The 13,477-nt window shown below is 36.1% G+C and overlaps 1 protein-coding gene across 1 annotated transcript in view; it reads right to left on the bottom strand.

The window, feature by feature from the left end:
* Nucleotides 1-10,083: 10,083 nt before the first annotated feature.
* The window catches only part of ASCC3 (activating signal cointegrator 1 complex subunit 3), a 216,855-nt gene continuing 213,461 nt past the window's right edge, over nucleotides 10,084-13,477 (bottom strand). The window contains exons 40-42 of the mRNA XM_026726677.2: nucleotides 12,296-12,505; nucleotides 10,880-11,055; nucleotides 10,084-10,795 (exon numbers count right to left, since the gene is read on the bottom strand). Of these exons, the coding sequence (XP_026582462.1) occupies nucleotides 10,648-10,795; nucleotides 10,880-11,055; nucleotides 12,296-12,505 (534 nt within the window). The 3' untranslated portion in view covers nucleotides 10,084-10,647. The remainder of the gene's footprint in view (nucleotides 10,796-10,879; nucleotides 11,056-12,295; nucleotides 12,506-13,477) is intronic.

The raw sequence follows: 13,477 nt of genomic DNA, 5'->3' as shown, positions 1-13,477 counted from the left end.
TTCAAAATAAAGGTTGCTTTAAACCCCACTCCCCCCATGAATGGAGAAATGATAAATAGTATGTTTTTATCATTCCTTGATGGAACAACTCTGGAAGATGTCCACAGATAGCATGATCCCTGAGCATCAAGACCATAAGCCTAGGATGTAATCCTTCCCCTCCTCAGTAAATGTCTAACTTGGAACCCCATTTTAATTATACTTTATAATCTTTGAGGATATTAAACTATCCAAAACTGTGTTCAGGTCCCAGTGGCTTTAATAGTATAGTATTTTAAAGTACCTGATCTTTTATGAATTATACTCCTAATGTCTCCAAGTTCAAGAAGCTGGGATCTAATTTCAATGCTAAAGCTAAAGAATTTTAATTGCGTAAATTGCCCAGAGGGATGATAATAATAAAAAAGCATCTTTAAGTTGCTCCTTGGAATGGAAAATATTGCTGAATGGAAACTGAAGAAACCTGGCTTTATTTTATTGGGAGATTTTGACCCAATCACAGACAATGCATTCTTCTTATGGCTACTATGCAGATAAATGTCACAGACTATTCAATAGTATGCTATTTCACTATCAAATTATGGTTAAACAACACTTGCCTGAGTGCAGAGCTTACACTAAGCCATCAATTGTATTAATGAACAATGCAATTAATACAATCAACCACAAATAGGAGAAACTTAAGTTCTTACCATGATGTTTTTTCCATTGCTTTCCAACCTCAGTTCCCCAGCTTTAAAATGGGAACAAAAGGCCACCGAAGAGGAGATTCTCTTGAGAAAATGAATATTGCATCTGGCATAATCTATTGTTTATGCTTTGCATTATTATAAGTTTTGGAATAACAATTTTAAAATACTTCAAAGGACATTTGCCATTTGCATTCTTCTGACCTGGAGCTGGGAACTAGCTCTGAATGTAGATTTTAGATTTCTAGACTCATTCCAGATGTATGAGTGACTTTGCTTTACCCCAGCATTTCTTCCACTTGGCTCTTTTTAATGCTCCTGGCAGAAATGATAATGAGAAAGTATTCCAGCAGGAGGAGCTGGTTTAGAAGCAAATGGATTCCATGGCAACTCCTGACTCCCCATGACACCAAATAGCAATCCTCTGTGTTGGAAATTGCCTGCATGGCTGTCTTCCCAAGATCAGGTCTTTATTGTGGGGAGGTTTCCTTATTTCAAGTCAAAGATGCTAAGAATTCTATATCCTGTGCATGAATAAGCATGAAGTGTCCACTTCTGAAAAAAATACACAGGCTCCTGTCTGCCTGTCAAACCTGCATTTGGTTTTTCTTTTAAATATAGCTCTGTGGTTTGAAAAAGTAAAAAAAGGTAAAAAGGAGGAAAATGCCTGAGCTTAACCCTAATGAATGCATGGGCTTTTGTAGCTAGGGGAAAGAAAAGAGTTGAGAAAGATTTACCATACATGAATCTTGAACCACATATTCTCATTTGAACTGGGAATACAACCCCTGGTGCAGAAAATGAGCCTACCGTCGGCCAGCCCATTTGCCTTTTTTCAAAACGGAAATCTCAAGAGAAAATAACCTGGGTCTTCTAAGCACAGACCAAGATTGCCAGACTGCTCTGCCAATTCTCTGCCAAAACCCAGGGATCAGAGACAGCGCAGCACCTCATCCCACAAGGATAAATTAATGCTCATTTTCTTTTTGTTCTTGTATTATTTGACAAAGGAAGTGGCAAAGAACTTATTTTTAAAATATTTTTTGGGACACTGAGTATTGGTTCATCACAACTTGAGCTCTTTATTGGGCAAAATGGAGGCTTCTCTGCTCTTTCTTTATCCCTGCATTCATTGCTTTAAAAGAGGTTTGATTATGTGACATCAACTTATTTTTGAATCGTATCAACCATACACATAGTTTTTTTTAAACCAAGCAGATCTGTCCTTAACCTGTTCTTTCAAGTGTCCCAATGGTGCACTCATCTCCACTGTGACTGAATTCATCCATCTTACTGCTGGTCATCCTCTTTTCTTTCTTTCTACCTTTCCCAGCCTTAAAGCCTTTTCCAGATATTAAAAGTGGTAGGGAGGGATTGTTTTAAATATATATAATATATATGGTATTTAGCTTTGTTCGGGTATTTTCTCATGTCATTATAGTTGTGCTTTTAAAGTTGTAGCAATGTTTCGGCAGAATCTCATCTGCCATCATCAGGCTTCTGTATTGTGTTCATCTGTGAGTCAGACTTTCACAGCCGTTTCTGTTTTAAATTTGGTGCTAGCCTATGCTGTGCCAGAATGGTTTTTTTCTTCATCCTGATTGGTTGGGAGTCTTGGCCTGTGTTTACTGGTCTTGGAGTGTTGGTCTTGGTCTCTGTGTTCTGCTTGATTGGTGTTTCTAATATCTTCTGTTTGTTTTGTAGCTTTTTTTGTCTTGATTGGCTGGCAACATTGTTTTCCTGTATTGGAGGCTTTTAGTGCGGCTTGGCTCCGAGTAAACAGACGGCTATCATTTATTAGGAAGCTAGGTTTCATCTGGGTGCCTGGTTGGGGCGTGTTTGAGCTGGAGGTATGAGGGGGAGTCTGTTTGTGCCCAAGTGTTTGCCTGGCTTGTGGTGTGGAGATTTTTTTTGTTTGTGAGTGCAGGCTTCCAAATAATTGACAGTCTGGTGGAATCATCTCTTCTATTCATGCTTTCAGGTCTTTTTTCAATCTCTATGGCTTCTCTGATAATTCTGTGGCTGGGGTTTTCTATAGTGGCTAGGGTTTTGGTGCCATTGAAGTCGATGCTATGAAGTGTGGCTTTCATGTGCTGGACTAGTGAGGAAGTGTGTTCCAGCTTTTTTACTGCATTTTTGTGTTCATCCAGGTGGGTACTTATTCTTCTATTGGTCTGTCCAATTTTGTTGGAACACTTTCATAGAAATGGTACTTAGCTTTTCCAGTTTAGTAAGGTCTGCCATATAAAGTGAAATGCAGTAGGTTCAACAAGCATGATCCAATAATGCTCCTTTGAATTGTATGCTAGATTCTTATTGCCACCTGATGGAATTCATTGATATATGATTTAGTGCGGACAAAATTTAATTGATCTAAATCCACTAGATGAACTTCATTCATAATCTGACATCTACATAAGATGTATTAGGGCTGCATTAGCCTTTGAAAATATATTGTATGCATCATCGTCTTCATTTTTTCAGGCTACTGTGTAGTCCAAGATCACAATCAATCGGATATTGTGCCTAATGCACAAGTGGGATGTAAGGGTAATAAAACATCATGTCCAATAATGTAGATTATATTTTCCTTCATGATTTTAAAACCTGTTCTTTAAAATTATTTCAATTTGTGAACCTCTGCAGCAGCAGCTTTAACAATAATGGGTTAAAAGTATTTTTTCTAGGATTCATGTTAAATTTCTTAGAATCCCAGTTCTATGTTTGATGTAGTTAAGATGCTAACCTAGAAACCTGTGTTCTAGTCCTGTTTTAGGCGTGAAAGCCAGCTTTTTGGGGGGAGAGGTTTTTTAAGGCAGTCACTGTCTCCCAACACAAGGTTTGCTGTTGTGGGGAAAATAGGGGGAGAAAGGAGTGTTAGGTATGTTCACTGCCTTGAATTACTTATAAAGTAAGAAAGGCAGGATAAACATGTAATTAATTGATCCTGGTTCTGATCATATGGTGGCGAAAAGATTCCAGCAATTTACTATATGTAAATATGTATTTGTAAATCATTATTTTTTTCCTCAATCACTACTTTCCCCCACCTAAGATCAAGTCCAAAGATTTCTCATTAGGGCATTCCTCTTGCTTCTGATTATTATGGATTCTCTCTCTCTTCCTTTCCTTCCTTCCTACCTTTCCTTTTTTCCCTTCCTTCCTTCCACCATCTACAATTCTGCAGCAAACACAATGGTATAGAATATTGCAGATATGGTTGCAAAATATTATTTGTATAAATCTTGATGGATAAATTAGCTCTTTCATGTTTGGTCTCCTTGCTCTGTGCCCTGGACTAACTTTGGACTATCAAGTATAGTTTCAATATCCCTTTTACCTGCAATCATGTTAGGATTAGTGAACCTGCTAGTAGTGTTTACATATTTGTCTTTATTTCTACTTCATGAAATGCTCCTGAAGTATCTTGCTGACTTGTTAGTGTTTACCCATCCCTAAATCAAGTTACAAAGTAAAAATCTGAATATAAATATTTAGGAGGTCCATAGCTCAAATGTTTATATTCTGACAAGTATTCATTTAAGTCTGCCACCTTGTAATAATCCACCCTTGTACTTTTTCATTTCTAAATTTTCTCAAGAGTATTTTGTAAGGGATTTTATTCCCAAAACTTTGAAAGTCTCAATATATTGGATATACAGGATCATTCCTATTCAGGAATATTTGTACTGAAAAAAATGGAAAAGGGCACGAAACAAACAAAGAAACTGGGGTGATTTTGATTTTTGTCAGCACGACCTGCTCTGTTACATAACAGAATAACACAGTTGGAAGGGAATTGGAGATCTTCTAGTCCAACCCCCTCAGGCAGGAAACCCTTTACTATTTCAGACAAAAATAGTACTATCTTTTCTTTACTATCTTTCCTTAAAAAATTCCAGTGTTGGAGCATCCATAGTCATTCCACTGATTGTTTTAAACTGTCAGGAAATTTCTCCTTGGTTCCAGGTTGGTTCCGTCCCTGATTAGTTTCCATCCATTGCTCCTTGTCCTGCCCTCAGGTGAATTGTCCTGCCCCCCCTTCTTTATGACAACCCCTTAGATATTGGGACACTGCTACTATTTCACCAAATCCCACTTTCCAAAATTTTGTGGCTCTTCATTGCTTTGGATTTAATTCTAAAACTGTGCTTTGGAAGAGAAAAGAATGCAAATGTGAACTTTTCTAGGTCTTTCCCCAGAATTGCATGGCATCTGAAAAGGGCAGCTTAGCATCTCATGAAAAGACTCTTTAAAGCAGACATGCTCTGCATTTGGGCTCCATTTTATTTTTTTAACATGTCTGCAAAAACTCGCAATAATTTGAGTTCTTTACTTAAGAAGGCCTCTTAAAGATAATGCAGCATTGACCACTTGGTCAACTTTCAGGATTTGCTATTCATTTATTTGTTTTGTTAGACCAGTCATTTGACATTGGAGTTTCTCAAGCATTCTTAAAAGGAAACTTTCTACACAAAGAAATTTCTTTTTTTAACCTTCCATATTGCCATCACTACTTACCTCTGTTTTGCAGATAAAGTTGATTCAAGACTCAATTTCTGTACAGGAGCTTATTGTTTGCATCTTTCTCCATTGTAGATGCAAACAATTCTTTCAAACTTTTCTATTTTTAAGTGGCAACAGCTCTCCCAGATCATTCAAGAAACCTTCCACTGCTACCAGAAAGGATTTTTAAAAAAAGACAAACTCTGGTAATACCAGGAACCTGCAAACTATATATTCTGCCACTGAGATGTGGTCCCAAAGGATACTTAATGGCTTTTAGAAAAATACTTGTTTGAAAATGTTAAACACTTGGAACAAGAAGAGTGAAACGTTTCAATAGAAAGACACTCTCCTATACAAACATCTTCTCTTGAATCAAATGGAAGAATATCCACATTTGGATTCCTAAGTAATGATTTCAGTAAAACTTAATTTTTAACATCCTTGAAAAGACAATGAACATTTGTCAGAAATTGACCCTGGCAGCAATATTACACAGAGTAATTAGTCCCTAATGATATAGATCTGCTGTCAAATAAAGTTGCATGAAAAAAAAAATCTCACCAACCTTTCTCCAACTGTTATTGGCATCTGAAACATGCTCGGAAAAGAAGAGATTAACACTTAATGGTAAGGAAGGGGTTACTATGCCTAGTGTGAAAGATTTTCCCTAGGTTAATGCTACCTACCCATTAAACATGCTTATTTCTGTTTAATGCACAAGTACTTTAAAAATCAAAAGAATCTTGCAGGAATAGTTTATAATTTGTTAATAAGTGATAAAGCAAAACCAGTCAGTGCTTCACTGAAAGAGCATGAAGAGAATGGCTCATGACATGGAATATATAGAAATATACGTAATTACTTTCAAAATTTGATTTTCATTCTGAATTTATCTGTGCTTTCTTCTTCTAAATGTGGGGTTCAACCTTTTTTGTTTTTATTCTAAATAATTGGATAGCATTATGTAACATCAATGGGAATGTGCTTGCCTTTCTTCATTCTCCTTTGTCCTTTTCTTATCACCGCTTAATGTATGCCCTAAGTTTGTTCCAGAGGCATCGGATTCTGGGGTAGTTTTGAGGGCCTTATAATAATGGTATATAATGGTAGAAGGAGATGGTGAATTGATTCTAATATGTCTGGAGCTGTATTTTAAAATTAAATTGAGCATATTAGAAAATTTTACTACAGTTTATGAGATTATAAAGGGAGTATAAAGCATTACTACAAGGGGAAAATGAATCAGTCATATCCCCATAGAAATTTGAAATATTTGAAGTAAAATACTGTGTTATATTGTGTAATAAAATGCCATTATGTTTCTTTAAAAATACAATGCATATATCTCCAAAAAATTGTAGGTCCTTCAGTGATTTTCACATTTAGAGGATTGCAATTGCAGATAAATAAATGGACAGAATTTTAAAATTACATGGAGATTTCTTAAAATATGATCTACTGTTTCTAAATCTAGCTCATAAGATAGTTCTAAAGGAGAACGAATGGTATGCCATATAAACTGCAAAAATAAATTAGAACTTCCTTCAATTACCAAGAGCAGAGAAGATTGTAATTTTCCACAGATAAATGGTTCATTAAGAGGACCCATCAACTTAGAGAACAGAAGAATCAAATTACTACGAAAAATTTGAAACTTCACAGAACTAAGATTCTTAGCAAATATATTTGTTATGCAATATGATCTCTGTGGAGAATCTGTCATGTAAAGAAATTATTTCCTCTTTGGAGTATTTTTTTCCTACAGAGTAAGTAACAAAGATATCTAAGCAGTACATTTTTAAGACATCTTTCTCAAAATAATTCAGAAATCCAAAAATTATACTCGCTCATTCTAAAATCAAATTTGAATAAACTCACATTGCTGCCAGTCATCTTTTCAGATTTATAAAATCCAAAATGTTAACTAAAACTGAAGATCATCAATTTACATTATCTTCACTAAGACCTAGTAGAATATCACAAGTAAAACATGTAAAATAATGTAATAATGTATAATAATCAGGCAGAAATACTCATTATATTAAACAGAGATAAATTGAAACTAATGAAGTAAGTTGAGCATTGATTAGTCCACTCTGGTATTTTGCAACACTGATATTTTGATTTGAGTTTGTTGGAGAAGCATCTCTTGTTTTCATTAAAAAAAATTACACCCCATGCACATTTTATAAATTGCATTTATATAAATCTCCTTCAAGAAAACCCAAGAGGCAGCCTGGATCAGCCATCCTTAAAAACATAATTTAACACCCCTTCCCCCCATTGGTAACACTGTCAAAATGTTTCTGTAACCTACTATTTTTTTAGCTCATCTGGAATTAATCATTCTATCACTACTCCTATTTTGTTATTTTTGTAGCATTGCCTGAGCTGCTGATGTAATCTTTTGTTTTAACTTGAAAATATTACCCCCAAATAAAATATAGATCAGTTCACAATGAAAGCCAGCAAGTACAGTGATGCAATGCTTCAGATTCAATTCCATACAGTTGCTTTGGAATGCATGGGGACCCAAATGTAGCAGCTGTTTTCAATTCATTCAACCAGCTGCATGGTGCCCCCAAAGATATAGTGCTTTAAAGGATTGCAGATAGATGTTACTGTCAGCATACTGTCATATCCCTCTGTGCTCCAAAGCACCTTTTTCGTGGAATTAAATCTGATGCATTAACAAGCAATATTCACCAAATTATTGCCATTTGAGAATCAGGGGTGGCAAGACAGTAATATGAAAACAGGCAATGACCATCTAAATATTCAGCATATAAATAGGCAATTTTTTTGCCTTTAGGTACAAAAGTCTAAAGAACCCCTTTATATTCAAAGTATTTGATTTACTCAGTAACTGAGATTAAAATGCCACACTTTGCTTAGAGAATTCCTTCTTCGATAGGGAAGAGTGGAATGGGATGGGAGAGGAACAGAGAAAAGATGGTGTTTTTTGTTTACAGGCAATTGTAGGGCTATGACTATTCACTGAACAACCGTTCAAAGTAACAATGTGCAGAATGAATGGTACCTATGACTGGCCCTTATAATTCTGACTGTTTCAGTGGTTCTGTGGTCAAGTGACTGCAATGTGGGTGTTTGCCACCTGGCTTGTGATTATATTGCACTGAACAATGATCACGATTGCAGTTTCTGATGTCTTCTGCTGGTTTTCTACAAGCAAAGGCAATGGGGAAGCCAGCAGGAAACTGGAAGTCTTGAGGAACACTTGAGGTCCTCATTTAATATCCTGCATGGTCCTTGGGTTAGGATGGCACCTGGGACTGCCAGCATTGCTGTTGCCAGTAAAATGCCTGTTTCAGAAGCTTTTGTAAATCAGTGTAGCCCTTGATATGCTTGACTGCAGGAGCATGAATGTCATCTTAACCTTTCTGCAATAAGAATTTATCTTGGATAGTGACCCTTTTTGTAAAGGGAAAAACTCCTTTTATTTGGAGATAAGCAAATCTGGATAAAATCCAGCTTGTTCAGAGCTGAGTTAATTAAAGACAATATGTGAGAATCAACCTTGAGAATCAATCTGGATGAAATACCATTTGCCTGCAAGCAAGGAACTGGTGGGACCACAAAATAGACAGGCAGAAATAGATAAAAAATGAGAAAGCTAAAGTGTTCTGGGACCTTAGAATTCAGACAGACAAACATCTGCCACACAACACCCAGCCTTAACAACTGCTAAGAAAGACAAAACAAGTTTGCATAATGGAAGTGGAAGTACCTGACAACAGAATAGAAGAGAAAAAACTAGAGAAAAACACAAAATTCAAAGACCTGTAAATAAAATATGTGTAGCAGAAGAAAGCAAGGATAGCACCAGTAGTAATAGGTGGCGTGGGTGCAATCCCAAAACATCTGGAATAGTACTTGAATATCATTGGCATTGACAAAAACAGTCAATTGCAAAAGGCAGTGTTACTTGGAACAACTTGCATCCTGCTGATGACACCTTTAATACCATCAAACGAGAACATCTGCCTATCCCAGGTCCTTGGAAAAGACTCAGTAAGTGGGATAAGAGTGCCAAATCCAGTCTAAACATCTGGCTGATTTTGCAATTGACCATAACAATAAGTTGGGCGTAAAATATTCCAAGTATGAAAGACCAACTTTGAATATTCTGAGCTTAGAACAAAATAAGATAACATGAGGTTTTTGTGCTACATATTGTTTTGAATAATTTCTTAAAACTGGAAACTTGGAACAAAATATTTATTTTCTGATTACTATAAAAATAACGTCAAAGGATATGCAGTAACACGGGAAGAATCTTCTGTTAAAAGTCAGAAAACAATGCTATGTACTATGTTATGTATATTACTTTAATTATAACATTAGCTGCTTGCCACTGCTACTAATTAGGTAGTAATTCAGAGAAGAGTCTGAACTGCATTTGGCTTTTATTCAGGCCTCCCAAAAATTCACTAAAGTAGAATAACCAGTTTTTACTACTAAAAGCCTTACCGCTACTGAAGAGTTACTTTGTTCTAACAATAAATTATTTCCCTCTAAAAATATCTATTAGACAAATATTCCAAGACCCACATACAGAATTCCACATACCTATGTGTACCAATTTGTGCATATTGCAAGAATTGCATTGCAATTTATTTTCTAACATTTTGTATTTATTGCAGGATTTAATTAATCACTTTGGACATTTCTTTTTAGTGTTTTTACAATAGTTTTATTTTTTTTCAAAAATAAGCTTTTGATGCCATGTGTGGGCCAGAAACCCTTTAAATGCTTAGTAAGATATACTTGATTTTTTTTTATGCTCCCCATATCAGCTTTATTCTTTTTACGCTACTGGAAAATCAGAGTTCATAAGATATATACTGACTCTGCAAACACACAATGTTCTTAAGTGCTGAACTTTATTTCCATGTCATACATATTTCACATAGAAAACTGTGAGATGTACCAAATGGCTGTGAGTGAAATCCACTGGCCATGTCCACATTGCTGAAACCATCTTGTGATGTTATCAGGTCATCTTTTTTGGAGTAATAGTTACTGTAGCGGCTTCTCCAGTTGTACAGGTAGCTCCTTTATATCTATACAAATTATATCTTTGGATCTCGAGAAGTGGTTGCAATCATGACTTCCTGACAAATAATGGAAAAATTAGTTCTTGCCAATTAAAATGTCTATTCCTGACAAATACAATCCGGAAGGAACGGTGGCATTTATATCAATAGAAAAACCGATCCGCTTTTACAAGGCTACAAAACTAATGTTTAAAAATGCAACTGGTTTATCAGGTCAAAAAGGCCACTGAGGCTAACTCTGTCATCAGAATCAATACAGCAATCTTTTTCAATTTTCTGGTGTTGAAGCTGGATGCTGATTGCACTAAGGCAAACATACTTCCCTATTCCCCGAGTGAAAATGCTAGAAAAGGAAAAGTCCATATGGCATACTATTTCAAGCCCAAGTCATTAAAAGTATCAGAGATTTCAGTGTTGACCTGTGCTGAAGTGCTAGCTGGTAAGACGTTCAGAAAAATGTCATACTGTTGGTCGATTCCAAGGTAACTGTCACTCATAAGATACAATGTGTAGATATATCTAGAAGAGAGGAAAGGACATTGGTTTTCATATCCAAATAACTCTTCTTTCAAAATAATAATTTAAAAAGCTACACCATCTTACCTTCCAGGAATTTCTGGGGTATAAAAAGCAATTGAGATCACATTCTGATTTCTGACATAGCCTACTCTTTTCAGAGCCACCAGTTCTTTTTTGTCTACTTCTCCTAGGATCATAAACCATCCCTCATCCTTGACTTTAGGGAATCGAGGTGCAATTGCTTTTGTGTCCTGTTTGCCCTAAAGAAAAAAATATAATTTAAGACTTATATAAATGTGTTCTCGATATTAAAGTATAAAATACAGAAATGGCTGTTCTTCATATTTCTGATATGACAAATAGACAAACGATACTGAGGCTAGGTCTCTTAATTCAGTTATTAAAGCCTGAATCGAAGAAATATTGTATGTAATGTCAATTTTTGAAAAAAGCTAATTATTTTTACTCATAAAAATGATAGTGTTGCTATCGGCATAGATTTCATAGTATTTCAGAAAAATAGACAATTTATATGCATAATTAGATTTATTGTTTTTAAATAAATATGTGATAGGTTTAGTTGTTTTATGTCAATTTATTGTATCATTTTAGAGGTTTATATTTTCCTTTTGTTTGTTTTGTTATTCTAATTTAATAACTAATTAATTTGTGGGTATGTATGTATTATTGTCCTAATTTGCTTTGGGATATTGTTTTCTGTTTCTTTTTAAACACTGAACATTATTTTTAAAAATACATAGTGATCCAAGTACTGATTTATTCACATGATGTACATTTTTGACACTATTTCTTCAAAACAGTATAAAAGAATGGAACCAGATAGAGTAAAATAGGACTCAATTTATTACCTTTTGATAAAAACTAAAGTTGTTAATAGAAAAAAAAATATATAACAGCAAAATATTAACAATATAAAACTGATTTGCTAAAAGTCTACTTTCGTGACTCTAAAACAGTGGCCACCAACCTTTTTTGTGCCACAGCCTGGTACCGGCATCACAAAATGATCCACGGCCCGGTACTGGCATCAGCACGCATGACAAGGCAAGGTGAGCCAAACGACCGGCCAGCCAGCCATCCCCCGCTTCTCCCCACCACCTTCAACTCCTCCTTTGTACCTTTGTCGATGGGCTTTGCTTCGGGATGGCTTCGGGACGGTCACTCGGCTCGCCTTGCCTTGGGTGCTGAAAGAATCCTCGCGCCTTAGTTTCGTTCGAAGCCCCCCCCCCCCCTCAATGAAACTAAGGCACGAGGATTCCTTCAGGACCCAAACGCTGCTTTCCAACCGGAAAAGCTCATCCGGAAGCACTTTCTCATCAAACAAGATGGCGGTGCCCAGCAAACTGGCGGCCCGGTAGGAAATGTTCCACGGACCGGTACCGGTCCGGGGCCCGGTGGTTGGGGACCCCTGCTCTAAAATATACAGTACATTGGAAAAAAATAAGAATGGGTATTAGGTGATACTCTAGAATATCTTACCTTGGTGAAACCAATACGCAATCTATGCAAGTTAATCTGGAGAACATATTCTTGATCTGCATGCAATTTCATCCATTTTTTATCATCCCGAATGTTCATTGACAACACTGGAACTATCATTTCCTTCTGTTGATGAACTGTGTCATCACAACAACCTTTAATAATCATACTAATGTCTATAACTGGCAAGTGGGACAAGTAATGCCAAGCCTGTGGAAGAACAAAGAGCAAGAAGATAAACTTTTCCAGTTATTCCAACTTTATTAGAATATAATATGAAATTGAGCCTCCCCTCCAAAGATCGAGCTTGATAGATCATGAAAGTTGCACAGAAAAAAGCAGAGACAATGGAATGTAGATAATTTAGAAATACTTCCTTGGGATAATTACATATAAGTAAGATTTCCTTATACTTCCACAAAAGTCTAGTACTTTGACATAACAATTCAAATAATTATAATCAATATTATGTGATTTGGCTACTTCTACCCAAGTAAGTATGGAACTATTCAAGAGGAAAATATATGATTTACAAAGATTACTTTATAGTAAATTCTTTAGAAATTATCTTTGGTAAGGTAAGTATGTTTTCAATTACTGAATTCTATTAATAATTATATTCTAAATTAATTTTCCCCAACACACTCTATGAATGAAACACTGATTAATGATAAATTCCCTAGAGCCTACGTATGGCCTTCACCTGTTTGTCTACTCTCCCGAGGCCTGCCCATAGTACCCATGCCTCACTGCTCCTTGCCTGGGATTTCCACTTTTCCTGTTGAACAATCTGTCTGGTCTACAGGCTACAGTGCCAATTGCTGAGCAATGCAGTCATGTGACACGAACTTTATGACTGCATCGCTTAGGGATTACCATCCCAGTCCCAACTACCTCTAACACTGGCTATTTGATAATTTAATTTCCACACTTATAGATTCCATAGAGCATAGGTGTCAAACTCGCGGTGTCATGTTGCTGTCACGTGATGTAACGTGATGTTTTTTCTTTCTTTCATGGAGCTGGGTTGGGCATGACCTGCATGTGACATAGCCGGCCTGTGGGCTGCCAGTTTGAACCCCCTGCCATAGAGGATCCAACTATCTGTGCACCACGTATAACAAAACAAATTTTGATAAAATGACCGTTTTTTTAGCTGCTCAATTTCCTTTAACGCTCATT

The sequence above is a fragment of the Pseudonaja textilis genome, chromosome 1 (assembly GCF_049901715.1).
Source record: "Pseudonaja textilis isolate UNSWEBS1 chromosome 1, rPseTex1.2, whole genome shotgun sequence".
NCBI classification, from domain to species: Eukaryota; Metazoa; Chordata; class Lepidosauria; order Squamata; family Elapidae; genus Pseudonaja; species Pseudonaja textilis.
This window is presented reverse-complemented; position numbering and strand designations above follow the sequence as displayed.